Raw genomic sequence first — 22,658 nt, forward strand, 5'->3', positions numbered from 1 at the left:
GCGAAATGAGAAATTGGGCAATGAATGATTATCACAGAAGTCTAAATAGTCATGCAAGGGGCAATATTTTAACAAAAAACTAAACATCTACTTTGTTCACGTGGAACTACAATCCTTCCAAATCAAACAAACTGACACAGTGTCTGATGGTACCCTAACAATCGGCTCTGCTGGATAGTACGAACTTGATAGCAATTTGCAACACTCCTGCTGGCTCCTTCCCACGATTAAATTAGTTCTCTTTGATCAGTCCATGACAATTTGCGATGCAAATAAACGCTCTCACATTGCACCGGCGGCAAAGAATAAAAACCACATTATTACAGCAGAAATTGCTGCACCGATCCGAAGTTGCCCCGATGGCGATTGCGAATCAATTATGATTTACGACCTCCGTTTACAGTTGTTACTTTGAGTTTTTCCTTTTACAGGGTGGTTGATCAAACTCCGTTCTGATTGTATTCTTTTATTTTTGTTTATCAAAAAGGTCCAATATAAAGACCATCACCATACCAAGCGATCTGCGTTTATATTCGCTTGGTGTTAGACTGAGACACATGTACTACGGGTGTTGCGACGGGAATGGATCTTCTTCAAAAGGTCAGGTCTGGGCCGGGCCGGGCCGGGCACTTGGGGGTGTAAATACTGTCAATTTCAAAAAGGTTTCTGTGTCATTCACTTCATTTTCTATGAATGGCGCCGCTTCTTTTCGGGCGATTGCAGACTGTTTATTTCAAACTCTTCGAGTACGGTTTACACATAATTGACATAATTGTTGTACAAGGTTTTTTTTTACAATATTTATATATAATTATTTTATGAAGTATAATTACAATTATCATAAGAAATGTGCTACTTTAATTAACTGTACACACGAAAGAATAGACAAATTGAAATGGGCAAGCTAAACATAAATTTAGAGGAAAAAGAAAAGATGATCGTACAATTCGATTTCTGGTCACATCTCCACGATTCTACATTGCGTCGCCAACAATCATCTGATTATTCCGGAAAATAAACGAGAAAAAAAAACACTGCAGGCAAGTTATTTTCCCATAGGCAGGCAGTGGGATGAGTGAAATATTACAGCGAGATAGAAAAGATTTGATAATCACAGTACTAGTCACAAGCCGACAGATGATGAGTATGAACTGAAGCGTCGCGGATGTGAGTATGCATTGGAGCCGTTTTCACAAGCTTGAGTAGAGAGCAATTTGAACTTTTGCTGGGCTTAGTTGAACTTTGCAATAAATATCATAACTACGGTAACTGGCAAACGGAAGGTCGCTACTGATGTCCCTTTTACTTGAATGCGCCGGGGAATCGCGGGTTGTACCGCGGGGCAGATGGAATGTGAGCACCCTCCGCACGGTACCCGTTCTCGTCGGCGATGTAGGTGATGGTGTAAACCACACCGTCCGGGCCGGTGTATGCGTACGATCCCTGCATCACCTGCGCTTCCCCAGGGGTTCCTGGATTCTTCAGGAAGCCACGCTGCTCAGCACGAATTCCATTACTTGTTTCGTAGCTATAGATGTACGAACCGTCCGGGTTTGGTTCGTACACTTGGTTGAGAATAACGGCACTAGCTTCCGGGCTAGCGTAGGGGACAGGCCTAATAGGAACCGAAAGCGGGCGAATTTGCGCTGACGCAGTAGCTATGACAAGCACAAGCACGATCACCTGAAACACGGAAACGATATATCATCAGTATTCAATAAACAGGCACAGATCTTCTAGTAAATGTTCCATAAATCTTTGGATTTAATTCCCTTTTGCAATCTATGAATCGCTCACCCTCAGCGACCGACGACAATCTCAAGATCGCAGATCGATCCCAATCGAGGCCAATTGATGTCAGGGGATTCATATAGTCATATAACTTTGGTTGTTCACGATGAGACGATAGGCTTGGTTTTCAGATCCAGCCGCGACAGTGAGAGATGCGCAATTCGCTAATCCGTCTGACCAAACCGAGGTTTCGGTCTGAGGTTTGTTTGATTTCAAACGATAGTAGATGAATTTAATTAAGTAAAATTTACATGCAAATGCGACACACCAAGTCGATTTGAGCTGCTCCTTCAATATACAGGGAAATTTGATGGATAATCGGTAGAACTCGCTTGGTGGGATGCCCGATTGATGTACTACAATAATATTTCTATAACAGGCACTTCTCTTAAAAAAATCAGTAATTACAGTAACACAAGTTGTATTTGGCGTTGAAGTGTAATGTAAATATTACTGTCCTCTATAGCTAATCTTCTTCAAAGCACATACCAGTAAGTCGATAAAAAGATGTTACTCATAATGTGTTTTTTTCAGAGAATTTTAGAATTATACTATTGAATTAATCTAGCACAATAATGGTTCTGACAATTTGGTTGCTTTAAGCAAAATATGAAATTGCTATCTAAATTGTAAGAATACTGCACCTCAATTTTCATATTTTCATCGTATACAAATCTATTTGCGATGCAAGATCGATCTAGTTTTTATTAGTTCATACCGTAAAACGGGGTGAATAGAAACAGCACGATCGAATAAAAAAAAAACAAAAGTTCTGAACTTGAAAAAATTTATTTCAAGTCTAAGATAACATTAAAAATTCATGTGAAAAAAAAATCCCGGATAGTTCAGTAGTAAACAAGTCCTCTAAACCCATTTATGAGTTAGAAGCACTACTTTCAGCTTGGTAAAAAAATTATAAAATGGTGGCTCATGTTCAGAGCGTTTACGAGTGTTAAAAAAACATTACTTATGGAATTCATTTTGTTCCACTTTGAGCTTGTTCGTGTGCTGTAGTGGGTCAGTAGTAAAGCATTTTAAGTTTTCATAGGGAATTTGAGAATTGCCGTAAGGTACTTAACAAGCTTTTACTTATGTTTCGTGGAAAACTTCCGGTACGCAAATTTAAGGGGCGAATAGGAACAACGCTATAGCAAATACCTTTACACAAAAAGCAGTTTTCAGAAATGTAATCATATTTTTTTGTCAAATGATGCTTAAAAACATGTTTTGTACATTCTCAGCTTCCATCCTGGTCAGGATTTACGAACAAAAAGTACAAAAACTTACAAAAAACCAAATTCACTTCGCTGGACTTGACGCAAACTGCAAGAATATTGCATTGAAAAAACTGTCCCTCAGTCAAGCGGCCACGAAATATGGAATCAACTTCCTCATTTACCATCAGAACCCTAACCAGCAGAAAACCGAGCTAATAGCCAAAAACTTGACAAATGTCAGGTTCATTTGCTGCATGAGTTGACAAATACATCCACAACCCGAACGAAACGGGCCAAGACTCCGGTTCTACCAGTACAAAATGTTACTGGACGCCGTGTCTAGACGAAGTACAAGAAGATCCTGAATTCATATAAATTCCTAGCCCTGAACTTTTAACCCTTTCGTTCCTAACTCTGTTAGGAAATATCCGTACATTAGGAATAACGTACATGAAGTAATAAACCAAACATTTCCGCTTTTTAAAAACTTTTTAACGAGTCTTTCATCAGAACAAAAAAAACGCAGTCGGTCGCGCCTATTGCGGGGTGAATAGAAACATGTAACATTTTTTCCAATAAAAGAATGAATTATTTATTCATCAAAATGGTATTTACACCCCTGATAGAGAAGGGCAAGACCCATGTTTTAAAGCTTTTATATTCGTTCTAGACATTACAGTATTTTTTGTGCACTGCAAAATACAACGGAAACTGTTTCTATTCATCCCGTTTTACGATAATCATTATCCAGTTCAATAGTATTCCTTGCATAAGCGATAAAATAATTTAGGTAATTTCTGAGAATAGAGTCAAAAACACCGTTTCAATCTACGCATTAAACCGAAAATGGTCGTAAATGTTACTTACAAGTCATAGTAACGATAAAGGGTAGGTTAAAAGATGTGGTTGAGGTAATTAATCTAATCAAATTCTCAATTCTAAAGCTTCATGCGATGGCGGTCTGGTAGGTACCTAGCCTCACCGCCCAAAGGCGCCACTTGCATTCTTGTAGACCTTGTAGACGGATTCTATCAAAATTTCAACCGAATCGGACTTGTAGTTTTGTGTTGATCGCGTCCGCGAATTTTATAAAAATAGTAAAAAAGCAATATCGATCGGTGATTCAGAAATTGGCTTAAGAAGTTTCAACCTGGTAGCACGTCGGTTTTTAGTGAGCTACTCCCCTGTGTCCCGAATACAGCTACCGCGAAGGATGAAGTGACCAGAATGATCGTGTATTCTGGTCACTCATATTGGTAGACCACCAATTGAAGGTACGTGAGATCGCTTAAAACAGTGGGCATCTGGAAAGACCACGTGTGTCATATCCTGTATGAAATTTTAGGCATGAGAAAGCTATCGGATACAGAGATTACAGTCGAGATAGTGGGAAGCGAAGCTCATAGTCTCAGGGCTATAGAGTCCGATCTGACAAGCGAATGGTCATGAGTTCAAGTCGTGGTAGAATCAGGCCGTTCGATGTTGTAAAGACTACGCTACTCATCCCCCTACTTAACCCTTCACTCGCACTAAATACAAGCAAAAGGTTACATACAGTAAATGAATACTTCTCCAGGCAGTTATAAGTGAATAACGAGTCTCGGTAAAGAAGAGAAGAAGTTTAATACAAGGGGATTTAGTAATTTAGCTTGCAGTCTAGTGAAATGTGTTGATTACTGTTCGCTCATCACCAAGGCACAGTTGTGGGAGGCCGAAAACAACCAAGAATGTTCATGTTAATATTTTCGATTTTTTATATTTTTCCGAGGTTATACTTTTCTCCTAAGTTTCACGACAATCGGTTAATATATCCATTTTTGGCAGCGCTTTGAATTAGGCTGTGTCAGGCAACTTTGATGATTTTTGTATTCGAAAAACACCATTTTAAGCTTAACTTCAAATAGCTGTAACTCCCTCAAATTTGATCCGATTTATGATCAACAAGTTACATTATGAAGGTTTTTTTTTGTCATTTTAAAACGTGTACTAAAACTATAACCAGTTATTTAATAAAGTTCGAAACATATTGCCGGAAGTCCAAAAACCATGTTATTCACAACTCATGCATACCTTACAGTCTTGTGAAACAGTTCGGAACGGTCGGGTAGTCAACAACCTATGAGAAGTTTACAGTATTTTTCGAATTTTTGGGTCTCGATTTGCACATCGTTGCTGCAAGCGCTGCATGCTGGTTAAGCCCAAATCCGTAATGCGGAAAAAAATAACAAACGGAATTTCACCTACTATTTCTCATTTTTCCTTGAATGGCCTATTATTATCTTCAGTTTGCTTTTAAAATATTACAAACGGTCACACGGCTTAATCGTCATAAATTTTTGAAAAAAAGAATGTCAATTTTAAAAAACCATAATTCAAAAAGGAGTACCCTAACGATCACACCAAAAATACGAGTCTAAAGTCTTTCGATTAAGAACAAGTATACCCATGTTCAGCATGATCTGAACAAAAAAATCATTTTAGAAATACCTTTGGGTTTTTTTCCGATTTTTGTTCAGAGAGCTGCCACTTTGCAACGTTTCGGTCTTTTCATGGGAGCATCCTCAGGGTCCACAATGTATTGAACATTCTACGATACGATAGAACTTACGCTAGAACAAAACTACACAAAACAACATAGAAAAAACTACTCACTAATTACCGTTTTCAACATGTTAAGAACAGTTGAACCAGTCGGGTCGTGAAGGTTCGATACCGGGTGGAAAAAACTGACCAGTTCGTTCCGGTGGGTTTTGCTTTGGTTATTTTTGTTGGAGAGACTAACAAGCAATACACTTCACCTCCATCAAAAACCAAGAAAAGCAGTGGAATATTCACTCGGCGAACTTGCTACAAAAAAGGCGACTGTCCCATCGGCCGGGAAAAGTGATGGTTACCGTTTTCTAGAATTCACAGGGTGTGATCTACACTCCCCCCACAATTATGGATCTCCCACAATTACGAATCACTTTTGTGTCTCATGTTATTTAACTCAGTTAAATTAACGGTTCGAAGGCAAGTAACATTTTTGCAGTAAAATATGTCACATCTGCTAGTTTTAAACACAGAAAACATCGTTCTTATTCCTAGATTGATGTGTTTTTTATAGGCGTGAAATATTGTCTGCTTCTGGAGATTCTATCAAAATATTTGTTGTTTTTCTCAATCAGCGTAAGCGTAAGCTCATCACTCATAAGGGTCATATGTCATATAATCGCTAATTCTCGTGCAAAAAATAACTACACAAAGATCAAGGTAAGTTTTTCACGATTCATCAAAATGTTGATGGTTGATAACGATTTTTCTGTAAAAACTAGTTATTTTCTAAGTGTTCCATAATAGGGACCGAGACAAGATAGTTCTCTATAAATATGGATCACTCCGATTCAAATGTGATTTTCACCAATAAAAACACCCTCTCAACTTCTATTGAGCTCTAAACGGAAGCTAAACAGTGCTGAGCCTTTGAAAAATATTATTTCCAAGGTACAAGGGACAGGAAAGCTACGTAAAGCGGGAAACTGTTATGATGTACCGTATACAATAGTTCATTGCTACCTCCGGAAGCGACAGACGTGGACTCTCGATCTAACCGCAACCTCAGAAGCCATATAAAAAGTGGCCAGGCCATGCGGGATCTTTAATACGATTTGAAATATGTTATTTCTTCAAATTACATAATTTGAATAAAATTTATTAAATGAATTCGTTGCCAAAAGCTGTTTTTATTTAGCTGATCCAAAATATGATGCGAAATATTTCATAATTAGAGCCGCTCTCAAAAGTGATTCAAGATTGTGTATTTGGTGACTCATAAATAAACATATTTTCTGAGAAATATTCACGAAACATGGAAAGAAATACTCAATGAAGTGAAAGATTACATATTTCTGTGACTGAAAACATTTATAGATTACTTATAAATAATCAAATTGGTCTGAAATGATTTTTTGAATTCATACATCTTCTTAAGTGATCCATAATCATGGGGGAACTGTACATCGATTGTCTGAAAAAAACCGGAACAACTACAGGGGTCTATTATGCCGAATTATTGTGCTGATTCGATGTTGAATTCCGTGAAACGCCCCATTTGAAGAAAAAATGTGCTTTTTCACCATGACAATGCACCGGCTAACACTTCCACCATTGCAATGATCACATTGCATTGGTAGAAATAGGCTATAAACTGCTGCCCCATCCACGGTATTCTCCACATTTGACCTCGTGCGACTTCTTTTTGATAGCAGACTTGGAAAAGTCGAGCAGAAATTTGGGTCATCACCGCCACGAAGACCTATTGCAGGCCTACAAAAAAACTATTTTTAGATGGATTCATGAAGTTGGAACATCGCTAGATCAAGTGTAAAGGGAGAGTGTGTGGAGAAATAAATCAACACTTTTCTACAATTTTTGTTTTTTTTTTTTATGGCTAAGTACTTATTGGACCACCCTCGTAGTGCTTCTGATCTCTAGATCAAAGGTTATAGATTTTCATTCAATAACATCGTCATCATATTTTATCATATATTTTATAATATATACTTCAGATTGAAAGCATTCATCAGTAAAATTTGTTTAGAAATTGTTTAGAATTTGTTTAGGTGATTAAAAATTATTGGAGAGTTTTCATACATAGTTTTAAGAAAATCTTTTAAACCCAAAATGTATCTAAGTACAAGTTTTTCAAATATCATCGAAAGCGTTTTATTCAGTTAAGCTATCACCGAAAAAATCCAACAGGATCGTGCATTTCCATACACGTTAACCAAATTTTGTACACAACTTTCGAACTGAGTCTGTTGGAAATGAGTTTTGCATATTAAAAACCTACTTTTAGAGAAAAGTTCTTGAATGTGTGATCCAGCATAATCGCTCAGATCGGCGCAGAGTTAAAATAAAGCGATACAATAAAGTATTTGAAAAATTGTTCAGAATTTTTTCCTTTGCGCAGTTATTACTAGAGAGGTTTCCGCTGATTAACACGAAAGTCCAGGAGGCCAACCAAAATAATCAAACCCGAAAAAAATCATTAGTTCAGTGTTAATCCATTAATGATCATTTTTATAAATATTTGGTTGTTTCTGCATAAGTGAAAGGTTTTTCCAATAACTTATTTTTCTAACCTCTAGAAATTGCATTTACAAAATATCCAGAAAAATCATAATTTATGTATATGAAAAGATTGTTCAACGACTAACAACGTTTATAACTATTAATGAAAGCAGTGAAAAGAATCGCCTAGATTTTTCAATAATCGTAGTTCCGATAAGATTAAAAAAAAAAACATTATTTCGACATGATCTCGAACACTATTCAATTTCCAAATTCAATTAATGCGGGCGGAACGAGGCGTTGTAGAATGTTGTAACTTTCTCCTCAATACTCAAACCTTCATGAAAAATTGAAGAAAGAGCCATACCCCTTAGGCTGTTAAGGAAAATATTTGTCTAGTGCTTTGCGGACACATAAAAGGCAAATTTTGTCTTACATTAAAATTGTATACAGTGATAACAATGTGTTTGTCGTTCACGAACAATGGCTAAAAATAATTATAAACCTGTATTAGCAGAACGGTATCAACTAGAAACTCTCAAAGAACAAATTCATGTTTCAAAAATGGAGAAAAAATATGAAAACGAAAATATTCAAACAGGTGAACACGATAAACTTAACTTTAACAGAAAAAATAGGTGCTCAAAATTGAAGTTAAGGTAACAAATTTTAAAATTGAAACTATAATAACTCAGTCTCAATAGCAAAAAACAGGTTATCAAGATAATATAAAAAAAATCAAATCGATCGTAGCAAAAATCTACTGAGAAAAAAATCCGGAAGATAACAGAGCGCCAACAGTTAAAAATAAATTGAAATTTTTAAAGTAAATGTCCCTGTGTTAATTTCAAAAATTGATAAAGAAACTAAATAATGATTTACAATAGGACAAAAGAGATATTTTCTCATTCTGAGCGCCAAAACTACTTATTAAATCTGCTTCGATAAACAACATTTACTCAAAAGTAAGATATATACTGTTTTTTTGGCTGAGTACTAGTTTTCAGTTCATCAAAAATTCTTTCTGCTGATTTACTTGCATGATACATGTTATCGTTTAACAAAAAACAAAAAAGTAGGTTTTCAAGTAATTTACATATAATTTACAAGTCAAAAACTGGGATTCAACTCCTGTGCTTTCGTTTGATGTGGTCATGTTTTTGGAAAAAAAAAACTATTTACTGATGACTAAAATCGATTGTTATCCATCAGGCTATTAAGAACACAATGCCAACGAGCGTCCTACTTTTCAAAAGTGTCTGAGGTTAAGTTAGATTGTTCTGAATATTCCAAAACTTGTATAAAACCAACAATCTGCTTCGTTTGAACAGCACTCAGCTTTCGAAATATAAAATAACCCATTTAAATTCTCGTTTAATCTGTAGTGTTCAATAGCACTTTAGTATGCTTCAATGTTCAACACTTCCTTTATGCCTGAGTCTATCACCACATGCTTTTTCAAATACTTATTCATAAGATTATATTAAACCACAAAAAATAAACTTGTGACTAAATTAATCCACTGACACCAATCTTCAAAAAGACATATTATTTATTCGACTAAACTGTTCTGATATTCCTTTTTTTAGTTTCACTTGAGACCACTTACAAACTTCATGATGAGTAGTTGTTTTTATCCGAAAAGTTCTACACTTTGCAATCAGGATACCGTCGTCGCGTTCCGCTGCAACTGAATATTTTTCCTGTTCAAGAAAAATGTTACGTAATCGCGGGTATAATAGGATCTTGATCACTTAAAGGCGCGAAACAATATGATATGACTATTGGGAACGCTGTTCGTAATATATACCCTCTTCAAAAGTTAGACCGGCAACCCCGGCTGACAAGTGGTGGAGTTAAAATATGAAGAAAAGATTATTAATAATATACCGACTGCTGTAGCGGCCGGCGAATACTACCAAACAACAGCAACCAGGGGGTCCAACGCACCAGCACACGACTAAGAACGCTCGTGTTTAGTACGCCGCCGTCAGGTGAGAGTACTAGTGCCAAGGGGAATCGCCTTGCCCGAACCGAACCGGCGCGGTGGAAGGAGATGTTGCATCTGTATCTAGGATTATTATTAGTATAGTAATCTCCTTTGAGGTACATTCCGCGCGCCAGTATCTGTATGCAAGTAATTGCACTTGGAGAGCGAACTTAGTCGCTCTGGAGCAAGAAGCGACTGAGTGCGATTGCAATATGCTACCTTAGAAATGCTGAAGATTTCCCAGCAGGTATCCTACTTCAAACAATTTAGTGTTAATTATTCTCTCTTTTCTCAATGATATAAAAAATTAGAAAGAGATATCCGTACTCAATTTTTCATGAATTAACATCAAATGGAAAACTACTGTTCTAAATTTCATAGTGTACTACAACATAGTTCTACATGTAATATCCATCGTCAGCCTATGCCTTGCATGACTCTTTCAGCCCCCTCCAACAGCCGACAGAAGATGTACCTAACCCATGGGTGTTCACGACTTGCAACCGTTAGCGTCACGCAAATCTTGCACCCTAAGACAAATGCTCGCTCCAATCAGTTTAGGCCAACGACGGTCGTCAGTCTTGCACACAGAGCGGCTCAGCGTTAGTAAAGGAAGTGCGCCGACTGAAAAGGCATCGTTGTTGCTCTAATCTTGCCGCGTTCAATCTCGTACCGCACGGTTAGTTCGGGGCCGGGCTAAACCTAAGCCAGTGCCTTCGAACTGCGGACGCGACCTTTCGGTGTTCAAAATCTACCGGACGTCAAAGGCAGGCCGTAATTAAAATAATGACACTAGTAACGCAATGACCAGTTGCGTGATTGTAGCTTGATATTCGATAGCAGATTACCCGGGCCGATAGGATCGTGGAAGGAAAAACCCAAATTTCGTTCGTTGCAAAATATTGTGTTGTGAAGCAATTGACGAGTCAGCAATGATTTATCTAGGGAATTCAATCGATATGTTTAAATGGATTCTTTCACTATAATTCTCAGACAGGCCTGTTTACTGAGTGCTTTGCGGATATTTTCGATGTTGCAAACACTTTCTACAAAAGACTTCTACGCTGGATGTTGGCAGATTGAATACAAAATGGGAAACAGCAGCCAACACTTTAGGCACGACTGTGCCTTAGGTGTACTTCGTGCTAGTTCAGAAATCTATCGGAAACCGAAATCATCTCGGTGAACATTTGCAATTAAAGAAAAGAGAAAATTAATTAGGTACTTGTTTCGTGATGATTGGTACTTCAGTAATAGATTTCAGAGTGTAGGTTCACAATGCCTACCATCAATATTCACTTGTTAGAAATGTGCACATATATAATACAATTAAAAAGCGTTTCACTTTTTTTGTTATTGAAGTAGGATGAAACTATTAGGGCAAAATTTGAGTGTTTTGATTTACAGATCATTTCATCAGTGGCGGCGGCGTGTGTCGGTGCGCCACTAACTAACAATTCCAAAATATCGCAAAACCCGTTTTTGCTACGGCTATGCGCAAATAAATTAAGATTGTTTTAAAAAATCGTCAGATCATTAACAATGGCGTATGAATTAGTCACAACATTAATATAGTTCTAAAAATATATTAATCCAAAATATGGTGTGATAATTTCACAAATGTTGAAATCCAATTTGGTTGCAATTATGATTGCAATCATTTTATAGTGTTCAGTTGAAAGTCAATAGCTTTATGTGTGAATATTACAGTTGAACCGATATCCAGGAGTCACCCGCTTTAAAATCGAGATATTTAGAAGAGTCATCAGCAGAAGTGAAAATTTTATTTCGGCTTATTTGTGTTCAGCCAAAAGTTATAGTAATTTTTCCAAAATTTGTCTTCATTTTGTTTATTTCGAGTGTCTGTCTGACATTAACCAAACAAATTTCTTACAAAATATTTTACAAATGTTACCTTATGTTGTTAAAACATGTAACGTTCTTTTATCAGGGATCCGTCAATATCGTCAAAAAAGTGTTCACCTTGATTCTGCTTAACACTACACGGATATAAGCGCTGTGATTACTCACTGTGGTTGGATCAATTGAAGTTATATTAGAACAGAGTTCTCAGCTACTAGAATGAAGAGCGGTAGCTTTATTTGGACAATTTTAACACGATTCAGGTTTAGTCGGAACTTTTATTATTACATAAACAACATACAGATATCTTTATGAAAAACTGAATACTGTTATTTTTTTCGCAATTTCAGAATTATGTTAATTTCAACGCTGGCAAAGAAGTCTCACTGGCGCTTCTGTCCCAATGATAGGTAATAAATAAACGATGATAGTGCAGAACGATTTGTTTATGTCAGATAGTTTCTACCGGTTATCGAAATGGTAATACCGGATTTCATTAACATAACTGTCCTAAAGAATTGGACAAACGTTAAATAATTAGTGAACTCTATGCCTTGTATTTTAACATCAGCTTAGTAAAAATATTAAGCATCTATTGATACACTGTTCACTTCAGAAAGCCCGACAGTCCAGCATTTCGACGAAATGTCCCACTTGAAATACGTTCCGTGAAATGTTCCGCCCTCAATATGTGTCCCGCGCGTGTTTAAATGTCCCGTAGTTTAGATTTCAATTTCACCGTAACTTTCTAACAAGTACTATCCTACCCATTGATGTGTTTTCGCTAGTAACCGTGTACACATATTTTTATCTGTATCTTGGAAAAAACAAAGCAGATTTATCAAAAAATCAAATTTTGAACAATTTTTCATGTATTTCTGCTGCATAATATATAAATGCCTATTTTTATTGAATAGAGTACAAGAATAAGGTGAATTATACCACATACAAGACCATCATCATTTATTCCTAGGATTTTTTTACACATTATAAGTTCACTTTTGAACAGTAAGTTGAGCGGCGGTGTTAAACACGTTTCTGCCCAAAAATCACACAAATAAGGTGAAATGTTGAGAAATATACCTTTTCTAGGGCACATTCCTTCCTTATTGAAGGCTTCGTGCGGTACTGGCATAACTCGAAATTCAGAGTTCGAAGAGAAACGGGATCGAAAAGTTGGCGTTTAAAATCACCTTTATCGTCTCCAAGAAATCTACGAGCAAGTTAAAAACTTTCAAAGACACATCGACTTATAACCCAGTTTTTTTTTTGTGGATTTTGAAACAAGTCTTTGTGAAATAAAACTTAATCATATTTGGAATCATTTGACTGCAACATGGAAAACTTTTGAGTTGTGCCGGTATTGCACGAAACCAACAATATCCCCACCTGACTGTAAGGACGTGGCCGGCGCCGTTATTGGTCACTCTGAAAAATTGGCACGTAAAATTTACCTGAAAAATCACGTAAGGGATTGACCTTAAGAAAATCAGCCGCTTTACCTGACATTAGTAACTTTTACCTAAATTTCACGTACGGTTCACTGTCAATTCACGTAAAATCATTCAAATTATAATGTGGACAGTTTCAGCGTGTTGGTATTTGTGTGTTTTGACTATGTTCGTGTTAGTGCGGCTGTGATGTGATGTTTCCGACAACAGTATTTACGTGAATTTTTTAGGATGCAAAAAAAAAACAATATGGCGTACGAAGAGAACACTACTCCTCCACAATTTGTGTTTGCCGGAGGACTTCGAATGCCTCCCTGAAAATATTAGACGGTAATTCTGTTTTTCATTAACTAACCGCAATATACTTAATGTTTTATTTATGTTTTATTTGCAGAACGAGGAATCGGCCTTTTTTCATTGCTAGCTACGGAGGAGGAAGTGTTCACAAAAAAGTGGAGGAAGTGTTTACAAACGTCCAATTTAACAATTTTTTACATTTTTCAAATTGAAAAAGACGGTAACTCTTTATCGAAATATTGAAAAAAAATTATATTTCTAATATAAGCTGTGTATTTTATTTGCGTGTAATGCACGTAGATTCCACCGAAATATCACGTCAAAAGTACTCGAAAATCACGTAAAGCTCAAGCGTTATAGTTTCACCTAAATGTCACGTAAAAAGGTACGTGAAAATCAGGTTACAATTACCTGACCAACACGTAGATGATTGCTACTGAAGTTGACACTAACACACTGACACATGGTCGGCTTTCGAGGAATCGGCAAAAGTTACGTTAAAAGAAGGTGGATGAGAATCAGCCACTTTTCCACGTGAATTTTACGTGCATTTTATCAGAGTGGTCTATAAAATATCGTGTCATTGAATGATGCACAGTGAGAAGGAATTACCACTCCCAGTCGCTCTTTCAGTTGATTCATTGTGCATCTTGAGTGGCTCGGACCCATCACGGAGTAGCAACCATTGATATGTACAGTCAGAACTAAGCTAAGCTAAGCTAAGATTCAAGGCGTTCTTCATATGTTACAATATAGGGATTCCATACAATGCTACAGTATTCCAGAACTGGTCGGACGTATGTAATATATAATAGTTTGATTGTATATGGGTCTTGAAAATTATGGCCGAAGCGTTTTATAAAGCCTAGCATACTATTTGCTTTGTTGATTATCGGAATATATATAGTTTGCTTGTCTTTCAGTCACGCGCACGACAAACGAAAGTTACTCAAATTGCCTTTTTCCCAAGCAAACTCTGAAGCTGAGGTACACTAAAGTTTGTTATTTTTTGTGGGTAGCAACGCAAACACTCCTGTTCTGACTACAAGTTACCTTTGCTTTTAGTCCTCCACTCACCTCCTCTCGCCTGGTATGATGTCAGTCGTAAGGAAATCAAAGCTAACTGCGTCTTAACTAATATTCGGCACACGTGTTAAATTAGCACATGGCTATAGGTTCTGATGCAGGTGCATCGACAAAAACCGCCAAAAACGTAATAAAGGGCGGAAGGCAATTTTAAGATGTAAGAGAGACATAGTATCAAAGATATCAAGCATAAAATGAAATCTAAAGTTAGCAAAACCACTGTCGGTTGATTATTTTATAGTCACATGTCTAATAAGTTCTGTAATGTCATGGCATTACCATCAAAATTAGGTTGTCAAGTGATGGAATAAGGCAGTACCTGTTGTAGTTCATTGAGGATAGACTATGAAAAAGTCAAGAAAATAACGGGGATTATAAACCTTTTTGCTCGAGAAAATAAGCAGTTTGGTTTTTTTAAAGTGTGTAGCAATTTTTATATGCATTGAAATTGTAATTTTTCAATAGTACAGTTATTCGATAGCAAAAAGTTGTTTGTTTATTAAAAACATCAATTACGACCGAAGACGTTAATAACGAACATTTATAAAAAATTGAAGAAAACCGGCTGTAACTCGCCAAAGCAATTTTATGCAAAACATCATATCGAGTTTCAAGTTTAGCTTATGGCGCGTGACAAGCCGCACTTGAAAGGTATCCAACTTTCTCCCTATTACTCAAAGCTCTAACAAAATTTACAAAAATGTTCTCAAGAAGTTGTACTCAAAGATAAAGCAATATAATTTTTTTCGATATTTTTAAAAATAGAAAAGACATTCAACCTACACAAGACATGCTGCACTTATTGTACCCCAAATAAATTCTTTAAGCATACTACGACGTTCAAGATGTACGGAGAAAGGGATAATTATTTTGCTGATAGGTGAAAATTTTAGCTGTTTCAAAAAAACTTAGAGTATAAGATAAACCCATTTCCGACGAGTGACATTCAAACTTTGATTCAAGTTCAACAATTATACTTGAAAATTTTCAAGATGAAATTATTCAGAAGGTACAGATTGATCTTTAATTTGCAATACAGTTAGTGTTAATTATGTTTATAGTTGATGAGTAATAAGAGTTTGAAGTTCATTTTTTGAGGTAAAAACTGATTTCTCTGCACCGGGATCGGATTAAGCTATTGGCCATTATTTTTGAACATTATGTAAAATCTGATCAACAGTTTTGATTTAAGATATTTTGATATATCGACATAAAATTTAAAAGTTTTAAAAATTATACATAGATTTATCTACTATCCTGCAAATGCGCTACAGTAAGCCAACTTTTTTTTATTTTTATCAAATAATATTTGTTTGCTTATGTAGAAGAAGACGAAAACAAAGAAGTAGACAAAGGTGGTGGTGATGAGATGAGAATTGTTATACGCAACACTATAAAAGGTTTCTGTGATGGAAGGCAGATGACAGATGTTTCTTGCGCGTCATTTATCATGTGTGAAGTTATATGGGAGTATTAGAGAGGGATTTGAACTACCCGTCAATGATTAGAAGAGGACAGTACTTCGTTGTTCCAAGCTTTGCTATTGTTAATAACAAATTGCAGAGACAAACTTTTGCAAGTGTGAATAGTTTTTTGAGCAATCCAGTATTTTTTCATGAGCAATAGTTTTTGTAAATTGTTTTTTTTTTTTCAATCACATTAATTTTTCGTTATTTTGTAAGTTTAGTTTGAATATAACATATGTAACATCAAACAATTGAGAAAATTAACAATTATTCCAGTTATGAAATTAAAAAAAAAAAATAAATCGTTAGAAAACAATTTTTCGAAAATAATCAAATAATAGAGAAAATGTCTTTAGATATTGGAGAAAACAGCTGTGCAGTGGATCTGTATAAGAAGCGAGATGCAGATTCGTTTTCGAGTAAGCAATTAATCCGCGATCTACTGAACGAAGTATTAATAGCCGTTTAGATAACTAATTCAGTTTTAAACCAGCGCTGGCCGTCTGCATCGAATTGTCGATAGTGTCATAGTTACATCTTGAACTTCAACTCGATATTCCCGTCGGGATGCGGTATGGTTTTTCAAATCTGTATCATATTTCCAGTTCGCTCATTTTTAGTTCTTTCTCTACTTCACATACTGTCTGCTTAATGAACTCGATATTCCAAAAAAAATTTCATTTTAGATTAAATACTAACTTTTAATCGTTCAAAATGCATTTGAAAGTGGCTAGCCACTACGGGCCAACGGGTTGTGTTATAATGTCCTATGAATGTAAGTTTGGAGTTTAAGACTTAAGAGGTTTCCTAAGAAAATGTCTGTTGGTGGTGTTACTGTTTTTCTGCTGAAGGCTATTGAATTACATTTTTTTAATGTTGAGTTGTAACAGACTTTTGTTGCACAAATTGTAGAATACATTAATTTCATTCTGGAATATTTCGAAGTCTTCTGCATTGATTATTTCTATAAAGAGCTTCATATCATTGATTTAAGAGGAAAGGAAATGTCATTCACGTATAATATAAAAAGAAGAGGGCCCAGGTGAAAACCTTGAGGAACCCCGGAAGTTACTTCTATTGGGTTTGAAAAGGAATTTTGAAAGCGGACCATTTGTGTTCGTTTTGTTAAGTATGACTGCAGCCTTTCCAAAAAATTTGTTTCAATTCCGTATTTTTTGAGCTTGAAGAGCAATAAAGCTATGTCGATTCAGTCAAATTCCTTGCTAAAGTCCGTATAAAGAGCTTCTACGTGGTTGCCGTTGTCCATTACAGTCAAAGTGAAAGTTATGAATACCAAAAGATTTGTGGTAGTTGATCCGCTTTATAAAAGCCGTGTTGAGTTTTAATTTGGTTTTACTTGCTGAAAGATTTTTTCATTAATTATTGATACAAATAATTTTGGAATGCATGAAATAATGACAATTTCACGATAATTACGAATGTCAGATTCAGCGCCAGATTTGAAAATTTAAAAGAAATGATTGTTCGACTGACAGCTGGCGCTGCAGTAAAAATGATGATGATTATTTGTAGGCAGCATTTTAACCTATCAAGATTCTATTTGCAGTGAATTATCACGAGTTTCGAAAGCGGGAAACTTTAAAAATTTAGATTTTTTTAAGAAAATGCAATTCCAACACACTATGTACCTACCAACTCCTGTAAAACATAACCTCAAATTTAAAACGAAACCGGATCTCATATGTTTCCTATTTCATATTTATTGTCTTGACAGTAAGGAGTCTACTAGATGCTGTTGAAAGTTTCTAACCAGCTGTATTCTTTTTGACGCCAAAAACATCCATTTTACGCAAAAATCGTATGAAAAACAGTCTGTGCCTGGCTAAAAATTGAATCTATCAGCATTTTTCTAGTTCTGAAGTTCAAATTCAGAAGTCGCACGGTCATTTTTAGTTTTGCGTTAATTCGTCAATTGACAATTATCAGGTTATAGTGACGCTTTGACCCGTCGCTTTCAATTAAAAAAACATTGGTTTCATTTCCGAGTATTTTGTGAGTCAATTGAAAACTATTGATTTTGGCAGCTGGAGGGAAAAATGAATTTCAATTGAAAGAGTCTCTGTCAACTGACGATTGTCAATTTTTTTTCCTGTAGGAGCCTATGACCACTGCTACCATTAGTTAGATATATTGTGGTAAACGATTGTCAATTGGAAATGAAAATGATCTCTGACAGAGATGGAGGGTTTCCATACAGTATTTCTGGTAAATAGAGGGGAGACCCAAGCAGCAAAATTTGTTTCGATAATGAACTTTGTGCATCACAGCAACAAATTCTTATGCGAAATTAAGTTGCAGTCACATCTCAGTTTCATATACAATGACAAAAAAAGCGCAGGAGGTGGAGCCAATTGTAACATTTTCGTTGTTTCAACACAAGTTTCAAGAATGAAACCGCAATGTGTATGAACTTATGCATGGAATTTTATAACAACATGGTAAATGCTGCATTGCAAGTTCATGGCTCAGTTTTAAATATTGCTTCCCTTATCATGCCAATGCAATGGTCATTACCAGTTTTAAATTTTGCTTCTTCAATTCATCAGTACCGTAGCGTGATAATGAAATTCAAAGCAATTTATCATATTTCGTTTAGAGACCCACACTATTTGGACGACTTCTAGTCCAAGCACCCAAAAGTTACAACGTAGTAAATAAGCTCATCTCAAAAACAAATATAAGGCGAACGATCGAGCAAAAGTTGCTGTTACATGGCTTCAGAACATGACAGCAACTTTTAGAAGTATTTTTGTGTGTTTGTTTTTTGTGTCTCGCAAGCATCACGTTGGCAACCTATATGCTCCACCCACTAGATCTATTCAGTGAAGGTGAGGTTTTCAAGTGCCGTTTATACGTTTCAACAACAAATCTAACCTCGCGAATTACGTTGTTGGTGTGAAGATTTTTGAAGCAGCGATGCAACTTTAGTTGTTGCTTGTTTCTTTACAATTTCATCGTAGTAACAAAAAATGTTTCTTAAAACCTCGGAATTTCATTAGTGCAAAAAATGATCACAATTTATTTTTTTGATATGTTGCAATTGTTGCTTGGGGAGGGAGTTGAGAAAATCGCGACGATATAAAACGGAGGTCGTCAATACCAGCCCACAACCCGAAGTGGCTGCGCGGCGCCTCAAACAACAGAAAAAAAATCTTCGAATTTATTGTATTCGTATTTTGTGGATGCCATTGCCGTTCCAATCGCGTCTTGCGGTGTGAGAAAACTATCATAAAACGATATGATGCGGTGCTACACTCAAAATATTTTTCACGTTATAATTACCGGAAAAGTTATGTGAATATTTTCCACTGTCATTTAGATTTCACGTGATTGTCATTTTAGTTCATCATGAACTGGTGAAATGATTTATCCTGTGAATCCTATTCAGTAGACATATGCATTTCATGTGAGTTTCACGTAGAATTTAGCTATCGGTAAAGTGAAAAGCATTTGATTGTCTGATAGCTACTACATTTTATGCAACATATAATTTTCAATTGTGGTTTCCCAAATTCTCTAGAGACTGGAAATAGTTTTCAGAAATTATCCAAATATGTTGCTTGATAAGTCACACGGACAGGCCAATTCGTAAATGAATTAAACGACATGCAATATGATAAAACGACATTGCGATAACTACTGTTAGCTGCAACTGTTTGTTTAGGTAATTCCTCGTCATTTTAACTGAATCTGTGTGAAATCTGTAAGCTCAAGACTCGATGTCGGATTCTTATGGTTTTTCTAAAGGTCACATATTGGCAAGTTATCGAGAAATTCCTTTTTAGGTTCTGAGAGTGAATTATACAACAGGTTCGCTATTTTGATTGCTGTGTATTTTCGCACGGAGAGAACTTCATTCTGTTTGACGTTGCAAAGTTGACGTAGATGCTACGTGATAAAACATGGTATGCATGTGATTTTCACGGAGATGTTATGTTTGTCACATAAATCATAAAAATGACAGAAAATTAAGAAGTACAGGAAATTTCAGGTAACAATAATGTCAAAACTATTTTGAGTTTAATTTAAAATGACACGCTGAAGAAAAGAAAAGTGTTCATCGTGATTCGATGACAGTCGCCGAAAGGAATAAAAATAAAAAAGGAATAAAAAAGAAACTGTTCGAATCGAAATGACTGCGCGTAATATTCAGTTTATGGTTCGGTTATGTTTCGAAACTGCAGAACCCTGCAACGTATGAGCACTCCTTTTTCATATTTTGATAAATCATCTGTCAAATTTCAAATAAAACTGATCTAGTGATCCAGCTCATGTTGGCTTCACTATTGTTTTGTTCGTGGACGGCAGTAATGCCACCGAAGACTTCGCACCGATAAAAATATCCGTGATCATCAATGCCTTTCTTACATAAACCCTTTTCACAAATTAATCTTAATTAAAAAATACTAACAGCACAAAATGACATCTTTAGTCCATAAAAACATCCGTTCATAATTGCGGCCGGTTTGAAAAAGGTCGATTGAAATGGTTACCTGTTTTTGTGACATTGCACAATCACGCGCAAAAGATGGATGAGGTAAAAACCACATCAATGTCTACGAAATTAGCGCAGCTTTTGTTTAAGTTTGAAATCTGGATAACGATTGTGTTTTGTTTTATATAACAATTCATGCTCCAGCGTATTTTTAATGTTGCAAATCATTACACATATATAATAAAAACTGATGTTTTACTGGTATTGGTATTGTTTTTCAGAAAGCTGCTACCGACTAACGAAAATGAAACCATGATTTTTTGAGCGCCTCAAAACTGGTTGTTTGCCCGATGCTTACCGAATCATCACGATTTTTGTGTGTATGATATATATTACGATTTCAATCTTTGTCCGTGTATTCGTTGTATAAATGTTGCGTTATGCATTCCATACATTCGTTGTGCGAAACTGGAACCGAAATTGTGCGCAATGAGGAGACACATTGGTTCATTATTACAGTTTTTATTTTAAACGAACGGATATTTTTCAAATTGTCAGTAGCATGTGCTCCGAGTAATAATCATATTTTTCTAAGTTAAAAATTAGATTCTACCTATAACAATCTTGATTAGAAAGCATTTGGAATGTTCATGGTACACGTTTTGTGACTTGAAAATAAACAGTGACGGACAAAACAATAGGACCACTTGGACATGTTTTCTTGCATCAATCAAATAACTCAGTTAAAGAATCTCGTAACCAGTACAGTATGTGTTATTAATTAATATAGCATTACAAATCGGTGCTATTAAATAAGTAAAAGTGTTACTATTTCAGTTTAACAAAAACATAAACAACTTTTTTTTGGTTCAATTTATGTGACAAAATAACAGGACCATTTTGCAAAATATAAGTTCTGGAATAATTTAGGTCAAAGTTCTTAATCGAATGTTAATATTTTGTTGTATATCCCTTATTGCTGATAACCTCCCGAACTCTCTTCGGCATAGAATCGACCAATGCTTGACATGTACCAAAGGGTATGGGATACCAAGCCTGTTGCACTTTTGACCACGTGATTTTGACGGGCCAATCGACTTCTTAACAATCGACCACTAGTTTTCGATTGGGTTTAAATCCGGGGATTGAGCGGGCCATTCCAGCACGTCGATTTTCCTATCACAAAACCACTTTTTTACTGAGCGTGCAGTGTGTTTCGGATCGTTGTCTTGCATAAAAGTCCATTTAAGTGGCATGTCCCACTCTGCATATGGGAGCATGATAGTCTCTAATATCTCTGCGTACAGATATTGGTCCATTTTTTGCTTAATCCAAAATATAGGACCAACCCCATACCACGAGAAGCATCCCCAAACCATTATGTTTCCACCTCCATGCTTAAATGTTTTAGTGGTGTACTGAGGCTTGTATGCAGCATCGGTTGGACGTCTGACCCATCTCTTTCCATCAGATCCGACCAAATTTATCTTGGATTCGTCGGACCAGAGTATGTTTCTCCACTTTTTGCCATTTTCGGGTCCGACCCAATCCAAATGGTCTCTAGCAAACTTCAGCCGGTTTTGGAGATGTCTTTTGTTAAGCAATGGTACTTCTCGGGGGCTTCGTCCGACAAAATCTTGCTCAACAAGTCTTCGGCGAACAGTTCTCGAGCTGACTGACAAACCCAACTCCTGTTTTATGCTTGCTTTGATTTGAAAGGATCGACATTCGAAAGCCGCTTGTATTGGCTATCATCACTGCTAGTTGTTTGTCGTCGTCTTCCGGTCGGCAATCGCTGCTTTGGCGTTTTTAAAGCATTGAAAACCATAGTTTTTGATTTTCCAATGGCATTAGCAATGTCTCGCTGCGAATAGCCTTGTTTGCTTAGTCTTACGATTACGTTTCTTTCAGCTTCCGTACAATGTGCTGCTCGACCCATATTTCTCGGTTATTTTCTATCGGACTCTAGGTAAAAATAAAAAAAAAAGA

The 22,658-nt window shown here is 36.2% G+C and overlaps 1 protein-coding gene across 1 annotated transcript; it reads right to left on the reverse strand.

The window, feature by feature from the left end:
• Positions 1–683: 683 nt before the first annotated feature.
• Positions 684–9,850, reverse strand: LOC129732112 (cuticle protein CP14.6-like). The gene is made up of 2 exons (XM_055692628.1): positions 9,670–9,850; positions 684–1,683 (listed from the first exon to the last, which is right to left on the reverse strand). Exons 1-2 carry the CDS (start codon positions 9,676–9,678, stop codon positions 1,303–1,305), a joined length of 390 nt encoding a protein of 129 aa, XP_055548603.1. The 5' UTR covers positions 9,679–9,850; the 3' UTR covers positions 684–1,302.
• Between the last annotated feature and the right edge of the window lie 12,808 nt (positions 9,851–22,658).

This window comes from Wyeomyia smithii, chromosome 3 (assembly GCF_029784165.1).
Source record: "Wyeomyia smithii strain HCP4-BCI-WySm-NY-G18 chromosome 3, ASM2978416v1, whole genome shotgun sequence".
Taxonomy (NCBI): Eukaryota; Metazoa; Arthropoda; class Insecta; order Diptera; family Culicidae; genus Wyeomyia; species Wyeomyia smithii.